At 43.4% G+C, this 11,764-nt stretch overlaps 1 protein-coding gene across 12 annotated transcripts in view; it reads right to left on the reverse strand.

Moving 5' to 3' along the window:
• mctp1a (multiple C2 domains, transmembrane 1a) overlaps positions 1-11,379 on the reverse strand; it is a 116,313-nt gene extending 104,934 nt beyond the window's left edge. For 2 of the 12 annotated variants that reach the window (XR_003410367.3, XR_014123961.1), the window contains exon 1: positions 8,855-11,353. Coding sequence is in view for 9 of the 12 variants with exons in the window: in XM_035529707.2 (XP_035385600.1) it covers positions 8,855-9,361 (507 nt within the window). In the remaining 3 variants the exon portion in view is untranslated. Of the gene's footprint in view, positions 15-8,854 lie in introns of those variants that run through there. The other 10 variants (XM_035529706.2, XM_027006215.3, XM_035529707.2 and 7 more) reach the window with 9 other exon arrangements.
• Between the last annotated feature and the right edge of the window lie 385 nt (positions 11,380-11,764).

Consider the following 11,764-nt stretch of genomic DNA (forward strand, 5'->3'; position numbering starts at 1 on the left):
CAAACTCCACTGTAGAGTCACAGAGTGTAGACAAACCGCACTGTAGAGTCACAGAGTGTAGACAAACCGCACTGTAGAGTCACAGAGTGTAGACAAACCCCACTGTAGAATCACAGAGTGTAGACAAACTCCACTGTAGAATCACAGAGTGTAGACAAACTCCACTGTAGAGTCACAGAGTGTAGACAAACCGCACTGTAGAGTCACAGAGTGTAGACAAACCCCACTGTAGAGTCACAGAGTGTAGACAAACCCCACTGTAGAGTCACAGAGTGTAGACAAACTCCACTGTAGAGTCACAGAGTGTAGACAAACCCCACTGTAGAGTCACAGAGTGTAGACAAACCCCACTATAGAGTCACAGAGTGTAGACAAACCCAACTATAGAGTCACAGAGTGTAGACAAACCCCACTATAGAGTCACAGAGTGTAGACAAACCCCACTGTAGAGTCACAGAGTGTAGAGAAACCCCACTATAGAGTCACAGACTGTAGACAAACCCCACTGTAGAGTCACAGAGTGTAGACAAACCCCACTGTAGAGTCACAGAGTGTAGACAAACTCCACTATAGAGTCACAGAGTATAGACAAACCCCACTGTAGAGTCACAGAGTGTAGACAAACCCCACTGTAGAGTCACAGAGTGTAGACAAACCCCACTATAGAGTCACAGAGTGTAGACAAACCCCACTATAGAGTCACAGAGTGTAGACAAACCCAACTATAGAGTCACAGAGTGTAGACAAACCCCACTATAGAGTCACAGAGTGTAGACAAACCCCACTGTAGAGTCACAGAGTGTAGAGAAACCCCACTATAGAGTCACAGACTGTAGACAAACCCCACTGTAGAGTCACAGAGTGTAGACAAACCCCACTGTAGAGTCACAGAGTGTAGACAAACTCCACTATAGAGTCACAGAGTATAGACAAACCCCACTGTAGAGTCACAGAGTGTAGACAAACCCCACTGTAGAGTCACAGAGTGTAGACAAACCCCACTATAGAGTCACAGAGTGTAGACAAACCCAACTATAGAGTCACAGAGTGTAGACAAACCCCACTGTAGAGTCACAGAGTGTAGACAAACCCCACTGTAGAGTCACAGTGTAAACAAACCCCACTGTAGAGTCTCAGAGTGCAGACAAATTCCACTATAGAGTCACAGAGTGTAGACAAACCCCACTGTAGAGTCACAGAGTGTAGACAAACCCTACTGTAGAGTCACAGAGTGTAGACAAACCCCACTGTAGAGTCACAGAGTGTAGACAAACCCCACTGTAGTCATAGAGTGTAGACAAATCCCACTGTAGTCACAGAGTGTAGACAAACCCCACTGTAGAGTCACAGAGTGTAGACAAACTCCACTGTAGAGTCACAGAGTGTAGACAAACCCTACTGTAGAGTCACAGAGTGTAGACAAACCCCACTGTAGAGTCACAGAGTGTAGACAAACCCCACTGTAGTCACAGAGTGTAGACAAATCCCACTGTAGTCACAGAGTGTAGACAAACCCCACTGTAGAGTCACAGAGTGTAGACAAACCCCACTGTAGAGTCACAGAGTGTAGACAAACCCCACTGTAGAGTCACAGAGTGTAGACAAACTCCACAATAGAGTCACAGAGTGTAGACAAACCCCACTGTAGAGTCACAGAGTGTAGACAAACCCCACTGTAGAGTCACAGAGTGTAGACAAAGCCCACTGTAGAGTCACAGAACTCTCTCCAGAACTTCATTAAATACATCAGCTGCTGCCAGACAGAGACAAACAGAGGGAGAGAGAGAGGGAGAGAGAGCGCGAGAGGGAGAGAGAGCGCGAGAGGGAGAGAGAGCGAGAGGGAGAGAGGGAGTGAGAAAGAGGGAGGGAGAGAGAGTGAGAGAGAGAGAGAGAGAGAGAGAGAGAGAGAGAGAGAGAGAGAGAGAGAGAGACCACAGAGCCCAGAGACTGTCCAGAAGGTAGGTGTGTGTCACACTTTTTTCTTCATTTTGTACATAAGCGTGTTTCAAGACTCTGGTCAATGGTTGGCCACCAAACTGATTCAAAAGACACACAAATTGTGCATTGTGTTCAGTCCATTTTAAGAAATGAGTACAGAACAGTATTAGCATCAAAGCCAAAGTGTACTTCATATACAAAGGTAGCATTCAGTCGGTTCAGTATAAAAACTACAAGTATTTTATATTTGAGAAATCTCATATAAAGTAAAATCTAGTCACCAAAGCAGTTATAAAAGCACTATATGTTATTCATAATCATTTAATTTGACTCTCAGTTAGTGTTCTAAGAGTCCTGTCCCCACTGTGCTGCCCTTCAGGGTCTGCGTCGCCATTATTAGCTGCAGTTCAATATAAGCACCAGAAGGTGGCACCAGTGCCACATCTAAGATGATCACATTGTCTCTGAATCGAAATAAAAACGTCAAAGTCCACTCTGATGAAATAAGCTCAAAGATCTTAAGCATTCAAAGATCAAATTATATATTAAACACTAGTGTTCTTAAAATATGCACTACCTTAGCTGAGCCTACTGGTGCCAAGACTGAAATGGTGAATACTTTTATACTAAATGTTCCTCATGTTCCTGTTTACAACAGTATCTGAAACAAACAGGCAGTTCAGTTTGTCCTTGCAAGCCAAAACCTGGAATACTGGAGAATGAAAGTCTTTCACTGCTGCTATTATTCCAAATCCAGCCGAGTTTGGTGCCATTTGAGATAAAGGAGATGAAATATTTGGACTAATTGGATCCTCCGAGCACCGGTTCGACGTGGAAAATTCATAGCTTTAGTTTACAGCAATAAGAGAGATGAGGCAAACAGCTGAGTCTGGAAGGCTGGTTGTAAGTTCACCATTCACCGGTTTTGAGTCATTACAATGTTTTAACTTCTGAGAGAGTCCCTGCTTCCTACGTCTTTAATTATTGATGCTGAAGTTGACAAGAAATAGTTTATATGATCTAAATGTCTACCTCCGTCTGTGGTAAGTGAAATATATGTTATGAATTAATCATGCGCCCACTGAGTCGCTTGACCTCAGTTACTGGATGATACCATCGTTAAATTTCCTAATACTAGCCCTTTGGCATATGTATTGGTGTTTATTGTTTTTATGTAACTATCAGGCTTTTAAGGAAATGGTCAGGCCTGAAGCTTGGCTGGCTAAAGTCAGATAAATATATTTGTAACATAAATAAAAGTACACAGGCTGTTTCACTGGAGAGGCTGCTTACCCTAACAGACCAGTGGCTATTTTGTCTTTTCTTCTTTAGACCAAGTGTGCCTTCTGCATACCACGCATTACCAAATTTTGAGAAAATCCTCACATACCATCAAACCATCATATCATAACCAAGCACCTGACATCCCATCAGTAACATAACTCCACAATTGATTGTCTGAATAAATATATAGACTCAGCCTAGGAACATCACAGAAATATATCTGAAGACATAAAGCGTCCAGACACTTGCACACAGCTTTATTCCGAGGGCTTTTTCTCGACTAACCAGACAAAGGCAAAATAAGAACAGCCACAGTAGACCAGATGCCGTCGTCTTAATTTCTTACGTTTCGATTCTGCCTTTCTGCTGTCCTCTCTACCCGTCCCCTCTTTTTTGTTTTACAGCCTTAACAAAGAAGGGAGACATCCAGGGGTAACTGCAAGCAGGGTCACAGACATGCGCCACTGCTCATGTAAGCAGCTACAGGGTCAGTCTGATGTTATTACCACCGATGTTATTATAAACTGTCCTGTCTTTATCTACCAAGACCTTCAAAGTTGCACCACATTATTCATTGGTGGATCAATGCACAGTATGTTTAAAGCAATATTCTCTGGAACAAAGTCCAGTTGCAGGCTTTCTGCGGATAGTTACGTCTGTGCTGAAAATGGCATGTGGTAGAGGTCCTAACGAATGTTGTGCTGAACAATATATATTGTTTTGTAGAGTTCCATACGTGTGCACTGACACGTAACGACTCTGATGACACGATATCTTGTCATGTGACTACAGACAGAGATGGCGGATGTTTTGTTTTTTTTTTTCTGCCTGTTGTCAAAACCACTGGAACTGACCACACATGACCAACCTGCAGCCCCTGGACATGCTTGTGAGGGATCTTATTCAGCGCTGCACCTTTGACTGTGCAAGTCATGTTCTTTTTGTTTGTTTGTTCTTTTACACTGATCGTTTGCATGTGCATCAAACCCCATAATCACACTGAACTGCAAATTGTTTCCAGTTGATTTACATGTTTATCTGCCTTTGCTGCCGTTACTGGAACTAAGTTCCAGTTCCATATTGGACGGCACACTACTGTTGCCTCCTATTAATTTGCCATTTGGGTCTGAGGCAGTGGTGGCACAGAGGAAGTGAGAGATCAGGGAAGGTTAAGAGAATCTTTATTCTCCATTGCTGCCTAAAAACAAGCACACTCGAAACAAAAAGCTGACGAGGCCGCAGTAAGAACGCTAGAAAGACACAGCAGCGAAGAGCAGGCACTGACGACAGCTCGTGGGCACAGGACGACTGGCAATGTGCAGCACAGACAGCAGGTATCCGTGGGCTTGAATAACAGGCAAAACAAAAGAGAGCAGCAGGTGTGTGCAATAACCAATAATCGGGAGATTCGGAACAGTGCAGGAGCAGTTTGTTTGTGTGTGTGTATGTTTGTGTGTGTACGTTCTGCTGGGTGACCAGTACACCGTGACATGGTCGTTACCCATATACTATTGCGCACACTTCCATCTTGCCATCTTTTACAAAAATAAACTCTTACCATGTACGAGTAACGGCATTAAACATGCATAGTCCACACGTCGTGGCCTGTCTAATACATTCCTTTGAGAATGTGGGGCTTATTCAAGTGCTAATTCCATTTTCATTCAGAAAAGCAGCACAAATCCAAAGCAGTTTTACTTCATGTGCAGTAGAACTGGGGGCTTGATTTGGTCCCTGTGCTTGTTTTCCCTGTTGTGAGATAATAGTGCCAGTCAAACTAAGCTTTAATCATGCAGATGCAGACCTCCGATTTATGTAAACTTTCAATTATAACATCCTCTGAGACCAATGGTTTGATGTTGGAGAGATTTCCTTACTCTGCCTTTGGCTCTGAATCAATACCAGACGCCCATAGAGGATTAAATAAAGGCTATCTGCAGAGCAGCCAAGCAATCTGGGAAATGCAGTCCAGGAACAGAGGGGCTGAGCCGTAGCCCCAAAGGGGATGCAGACAGAACCTCTAGCTTTCCTCAGCCTGCCGTTTGTCTAGAGACAAAAAAAAGCCATCAAAAAAGACACCTACAGCCGAAAAGAATGTGCCTTCGGTTTTAATGAAACTGTGGTTGCTGCTGCAAAAGTAAAAGGAAACATGACCCACAAAGAATCAACTGCTCTCTCCTCTCACCAGTGAATAAGGTTGCTAGGGGCTCCATGTGTTGTATCATGAAGAGATTCATTCATGTTTCACCAATGTTTTCGTGTTGTTGCAGAATTTTCTTAATGAATCATGCACACACACAAAAAAAAACCTCAGCCTGCATTCTTAAAAATGGGAGTAGGATGGCAATGAAGTAAAGATGGTAGATTTTCCCTTTTCTCTTGAGATAACATCAGTTGCCTGGTTTTATGTGGTTTCAAGTGAGGGGTTTACTACAAAAGGCCAACTCCCGTCCTGAGTTCTGAAATCATTTCATTCTACTAACAACAACCAACATTACAGTACAGCAAAGCGTGGAAGTATACCATAGCATGTCAGCACATCACATGTGAAACAAAATTCACTCCTCAACAGCTTGTGTACAGTAAAAATCTATTGCTTATCTGTTGCCCTATGCAAAAGGTGTTAGCTGTCCTCCCACATGCACTATTTTCTATGCTTCGTCTGCTGACATCTCCTCTGTTTCTGACCACAGTCACAAAATAACCACTAGATAGATTAAGGGTGTTGGACTCTGAGCTCTTCAGTGAAACTGACAAACCTCAGCACCACTTCAGCAGCACCCTCGCTGGGTGCAGTGCACTCTGGATCAGTGTATGTACAATATGCGCCTATGCCATAGATGTACTTAAAGTGGGAGTAGAGGTGCATAGGAGTAGAGGTGCATAGGTGCATAGGTGCATAGGTGTTTCCAACACACTGACTGGTAAGTGTATGTCTTATAGCATAACAACCATTAGCTGCTGGCAGCCGCTCTGCAAAAACCGTAAAAGGTTCCAACACCATTTTCACACTACATTAACAGAGTGACTGAACAATAAAGACTCCCAGCTCTGAGACTGTAACATATGTAAAGTGCGCATCGAGTAAACAAAGGTCTGCAGTCCTTGTGTTGCTGGTGACCCCTCAGCAGACGAAGCTAGTCGAAGCGATGGCCGCACAGGCCTGTCAGAATATTCCGAAACAAGAAGCTGACGGCACTGGGACTGGAGGTCAGTTCCAGCACTGAGTGAGCGATCCGGTGCCCATCTCTAGATCAGCGTGTGTGTTAACGTGCCAGGGAAAAGAAGGAATTCCAGGAGGCCCTGTGGGACAGGACAGAGCGAGCCCGCATGGCAGTGGGATTCAGACATGATAGAACTAGGATGAAGAATATAATGAAATGCAGTATATTAAAAATGTGATGAGAACGTTATGGCCAGCATGCTGGGGCCTCAGAGTCCTAACAATACCTAAGAGTTCATCACTGAAACTGAAATCCCTTAATCACCGAAACCCTTTCCAGCATTCAGAGTTAAAGAAACATTAAAACTGTTCCCAGAGTTCAGAGAGTTACAGGATTCCCCGAAACTGTTCATAATATTCACGGAGTTAAAGAATCCCTGAAACTGTTCCTAACATTCAGTCTATGTGCAGATGACACACTAAAGACAAGGACAGCCTTTCCTCTCGCTTCAGTATTTGAAACAGGCCAACAGCAATGAAAGTCGTATCTATTATATAAGCACTGAGGAAGGCATGTGAGAAAGGGGTGGGAGAGAGAGAGAGAGAGAGAGAGAGAGAAACATTAGCAAGCACCAGAACTGGCAGTGGATTCAATTATGGATTGAGCTAAATAGATGAGTGGCGTGACAGTAGAGGGCATGTAATTTATTCCTTCCAAGAGCACATATATGGGACATACATGTTTTAAAATAGCCCAGACATTAAGAAACCATTTTTTCAAAGCAGTCTATAAATAACTTGTGTTGCCAGTTTGTTGTTTATGTTGCCAGCTGTTGACTGCCTTTTGAAATTCCCAAAAGGGCAAAACAATCAAGTGAAAATTACCCAAATCTATAAAGAGATTGTGAAAAAATATCTACAACATATCAACATCTCTTACTATCATAAATCCACCACACTTTTATGGGGTTATGCGTCACAAAGCACAGTCTTAGATCAAGAACTTGCTGTCATTTGTCAGAACATCCAAATTATTTAATTTGAAAAACACCTTTTTCTTACTGCCCAGTCTAAGAATCAGTCTGAGTACTAAACGTCATAGATTCCTTGATGTTTCTTATCAATCAGCGTGAGAACTGGGCCTATCCTGTGAGAATCATTCCACTAAATTCTACTTTCAGTCTTTATCTGAAATGTATTAAAATTTTCATAAACTAATAAAAAATGAAAATCAATTTTCCATAAAATGTTTTCTTTAAAAAAAAAGAAAAAGAAAAAAAAAGAAAACAGTAGCTTGATAAAGTTTGATGTTCTGCGAGGCCATTATGGCATGAAATTTTTTTTCTTTGCCATTCTCCTTTATAATTTATACTGGAATGTTACAACCTTTTGGTTAAAAAGTTGATTAAACATAGCTTACTGTACACAACAAACGTCTGGTATACATCACGTATATCTGAGGTCGGAGCTTAAGCCATAGATGCTCTTGTGACTGGCGTCTTCACTGATGGGAGAGACAATTATTTAAACTTACTTGGAATTCACTATACACGGCACGCGTTTATTTACTCATAGCACCCGTGAGTGTCCTTATTAGCAAAAGAGAACATTGAAAGCCTTTTTATGATTTCCTCCAAGACTTGGATTCTTTATTAGAGGTGGCTGCGGGGTTTCTGGGGTTTTGTTCAAGCGAAATAAGTAGCCATTCATGGTACACACAGGAAAAGTGGCGTGTTATTTAAGAAATTCTCAGAGTTAACAACTCAAACGTGCTAACCACTAAACTGACATCACGATGTTAGGCCAATCGACCCGTAACAGATCATTCTGGGTAGAATGCAGATTTAGCTTCCTGTTTGACGATGAAGTAAACTTTAGCCATCATAAAAGCAGAACTGCTATCAAACTGGACATGCTGCATAAGTGGACGTTTAACCCTGGCTTTATGATGGAATAGAAATCATCTCAACTCTGGAAAGTTATTTCTCTTCTCGTTCAATCTTTGTTTTCTTTTGTTTTGTAGTTTGTCAGTATTCACATCAGCACACCCCCACCAACAATTCACTCCTCATCCATCGATCCATCCATCCATCCTTTTTGTTCAGCTTTAAGTCAGTGGCCAATAACATTGCGTAGAATATGCCAATATTAACGTGCTTTGTGGTACGTTAATGTGTATAAAGTTCAAGAATTAAAAGTGAAAGTAGTTTTGTGCCATGTACTAACTGTTTGTAAGCATCATAGCAAAATCATAGCAGACTATCCAAAATATTTGAAGTGATGTGTTTGGCGTTACAGAAGTTATCCATACAGGGTCATTGAGCTAACATTCACCAACAACAGACCGATTTATGTAACCAGTCTAAGCTTGGATGAAAGAGACACCCCCTAAACAAACCGCTTTCTGGTCCACTGGAATCTAAGCACGGAAACGCTGGGTCGGAGCACATTTTTCCACCACACACTTACTAAATCGCTGGCGTTTTTACGCAGTTCGTCCTCGCTGGACGCGGCGGACTCGCCCACCAGCCTCTCGAAGCACGCCGACCCCAGGGACGAGCTCTTCTGCTGGGACGCCGCCAAATGCGCGACGGTGAGCTGCGGGCTCCCGTGGACCGACGCGGAAATCTCGGGCTTACTCGCCGAAGCCCCCTCTGCTGCCGCCGGCGCCGACAGCCCCCGTCCTTTACTAGGGCTCGGGTCCGGGTGGCCGCAGAGCGCTCCATCGTCTTTACGAGTCGGCGGCGTGGAACTGAAGAGGTTCGGCTGAGAGGACGAGAAGACGCGGTCCAGGACCTGTTTCTTTTTCCGCTTCAACATCCCCAAGCCGGATTCCCTTTTGCCCTCTGCGCTGCGTCTTTCCGAGCTCCGTTTGGGGCTGAGAAACGGTTTGCTTTTCTCCTGGAAATTCTTCCACATCCTGCGCGGACAAGACGTCGCCTCTTCGGCAGCGCCGTCCTTGGCTTTCTCCTCCATAGTGCACGAGCAGCAACCGGCCAGCCTGCTTCGCACGCGGCGCAGCCGACGTCCGCGTGCGGCGAGGGCGCACGCTTCACCCGAATCCCCCCAAATTAAAAAAAATATATAATTTAAAAAGCGATCAAAGCGGAGAGAAGTTAACTCTTTTCGGTCGACTCATGCAACCGATGCAAACGCTGCAACCTGGCTAAAGCGCGGGGATTACTACTCTCATCGGGAAGGAAACAAAATATGGTTAGGAAGCCAAATAAAACGTGATCAATCACACACGAAATCAAATCTTACGATGTGCGCGGTTCTGTGCACATTGTATTTCTTTTTATACATGAGAATCTTCGGGTAGGTCACTCCTAGTACATTCCCACCTGATTTCTAATGTCACGATTTAAAGAATTTTGCAGCTACGCGAAGTGAGTGCATAAGGGAGTGGAAAGTCGTGAGGTTGGCAAGTGTTTACTCAGCCTCCTCCATCGAAGTTTAAATGGCCAATGAGAACAAACTTTAACCGCATGATTGTGGGATGGAGGGAGGCCGCCTATTGGCGGCGTGTATGTTATTATCTGCTGAAAGTTCTTGAAAAATCTGAACGTTAGTGAGTGGGTGAGGATAGGACTGACAAGACTATTAAAACGTGTGAGTGTGTGTGTGTGCACGTGTGGGAAAATTGAGGATACATGCCACAAAATCGACTTGGATTAAAACCGGATGAAACAGCATTTTTTTCTTTCTGTTTGTTGCGCCATGAAGCCCCCCACCCCCCCTTTTCTTTTTTTAACCACCAGTTTTTAATAACTACGTAATTAATAACGTCTGTGAGAGCGGTCACCCTGGGCAACAAACCTGGTTTCTTAAAGTTGCATACCCACCATCCCCGAGCCCCCACAAACCAGACCACCTCATCAATAACTGTATATGTAGAACATGCTACAGATTTACACAAGAAACCTTCACTCAGTGCAGTTCTGTGCAGTGCATCATAGATTCTACCATTTTCCTGTGGTCTTGTGAGGCTCTTGTCATTTATGATGCATGGAGTGCTGTGGTGGTGGTATTCTGAGAGCCTGGGTCACTCCTCCTTTGGCCTGTGCTTGTAAATGCTTGAAGGAAAAACTGCATGACGCCATTGTAGTCTTACAGGAAGACACCCTGCTCGGCCCTAATACACTCATATCTAGATGTTTTGGTTCCTATGCAAAAAATTGGTGGTTTTTATGTAAGAAGGGGGTATATGTGTCATCATAAAAATGCTTAGGCCTTCATTTGCGCTTATGTAAGAAAAAAAAACCAGATAACGCCAAGATTTTCAGCTGTAATGTTCTTTAAGACCTGACGTTCACTCTGACTGTGCTTCTGATTCACTGCCTTCCCAGAAAGCTATGACGAATATTGATGTACCGGGTTAAGTGTGCATCAGTATTCATCATAGCTTTCTACGGAGGGGACAAAACCACAGCACACGACTCTGTAGCTGACCCACAGGATCCGGCGGAGGTACGATAGACAAAAATGTCGAAGCAGGTTTTAGCTACATGTGCTATCATCTGGATAAAGCCATAAATAATTAGTTTGCTCTTCTAGGTTTCTTGTAATGAAATCTAATATTTTACTCGTGCAGCTACCCACCACTAAGATAAACTTATTAGTATCTCAGCACCTGGACAAGATTGAGCTCAGTAATGTCAATATGACAGTCAAAGCACAAAGGGGGGAAGATTTTAATAAATGACGCTGAGGCATTCTTTAGGATTTGCCTGTTTTTTCATTTGTTTTGATTCATCCTGAGCTATTCCAGCACAGGACTGACCTTAAGTGACATTAACAGATCCACGTCGAGGACCTGAGCAAGAGCATTCGTAGACAGTAAACCTCTGGCAAGCTACATGAAGAGCAGTGCTGATTTATCAAATGAGCAACACGAGAGGGCCTAGAGTTAAAGGAACTCAGGCCTGTGCTAGGGAGCGCCACATCACTTTAATGGTGAAATTATGCCAGTGTCATCTTCCATTTCTCTGACGAGACTGCTAGCATGCATAGTTGAAACTGAGGCACAGTGAACAGACTGTGCTGTATAATAGGTGATGTGGTGAAATGAAAACTCTGTAGGCAGAAAGGTACTGGTTTCTACCAGGACAAAGACCGGATTGGTAACGAGAAGTTTGTAACAATGGCTAATACATCTGCTGTAGCATCCTGCATCTTATGACATAGCATAACCACATGCTACTCAGTCAGGAACTCGCTGTTTGATATCTTCTCTCCTTCTCACTATTTTTGGCACATAAGGTGTTTTAGTGTTCTCTGTGCTAAGATAGAATGTATATTATCTGAAACAAAAGGGACAGCTGGTCATTTGTAAAATATTGTGTGGTTGTCAAGTATACAGACACACCCCCATAGCGC

Source organism: Electrophorus electricus, chromosome 5, assembly GCF_041902795.1.
Source record: "Electrophorus electricus isolate QZ-2024a chromosome 5, ASM4190279v1, whole genome shotgun sequence".
Taxonomy (NCBI): Eukaryota; Metazoa; Chordata; class Actinopteri; order Gymnotiformes; family Gymnotidae; genus Electrophorus; species Electrophorus electricus.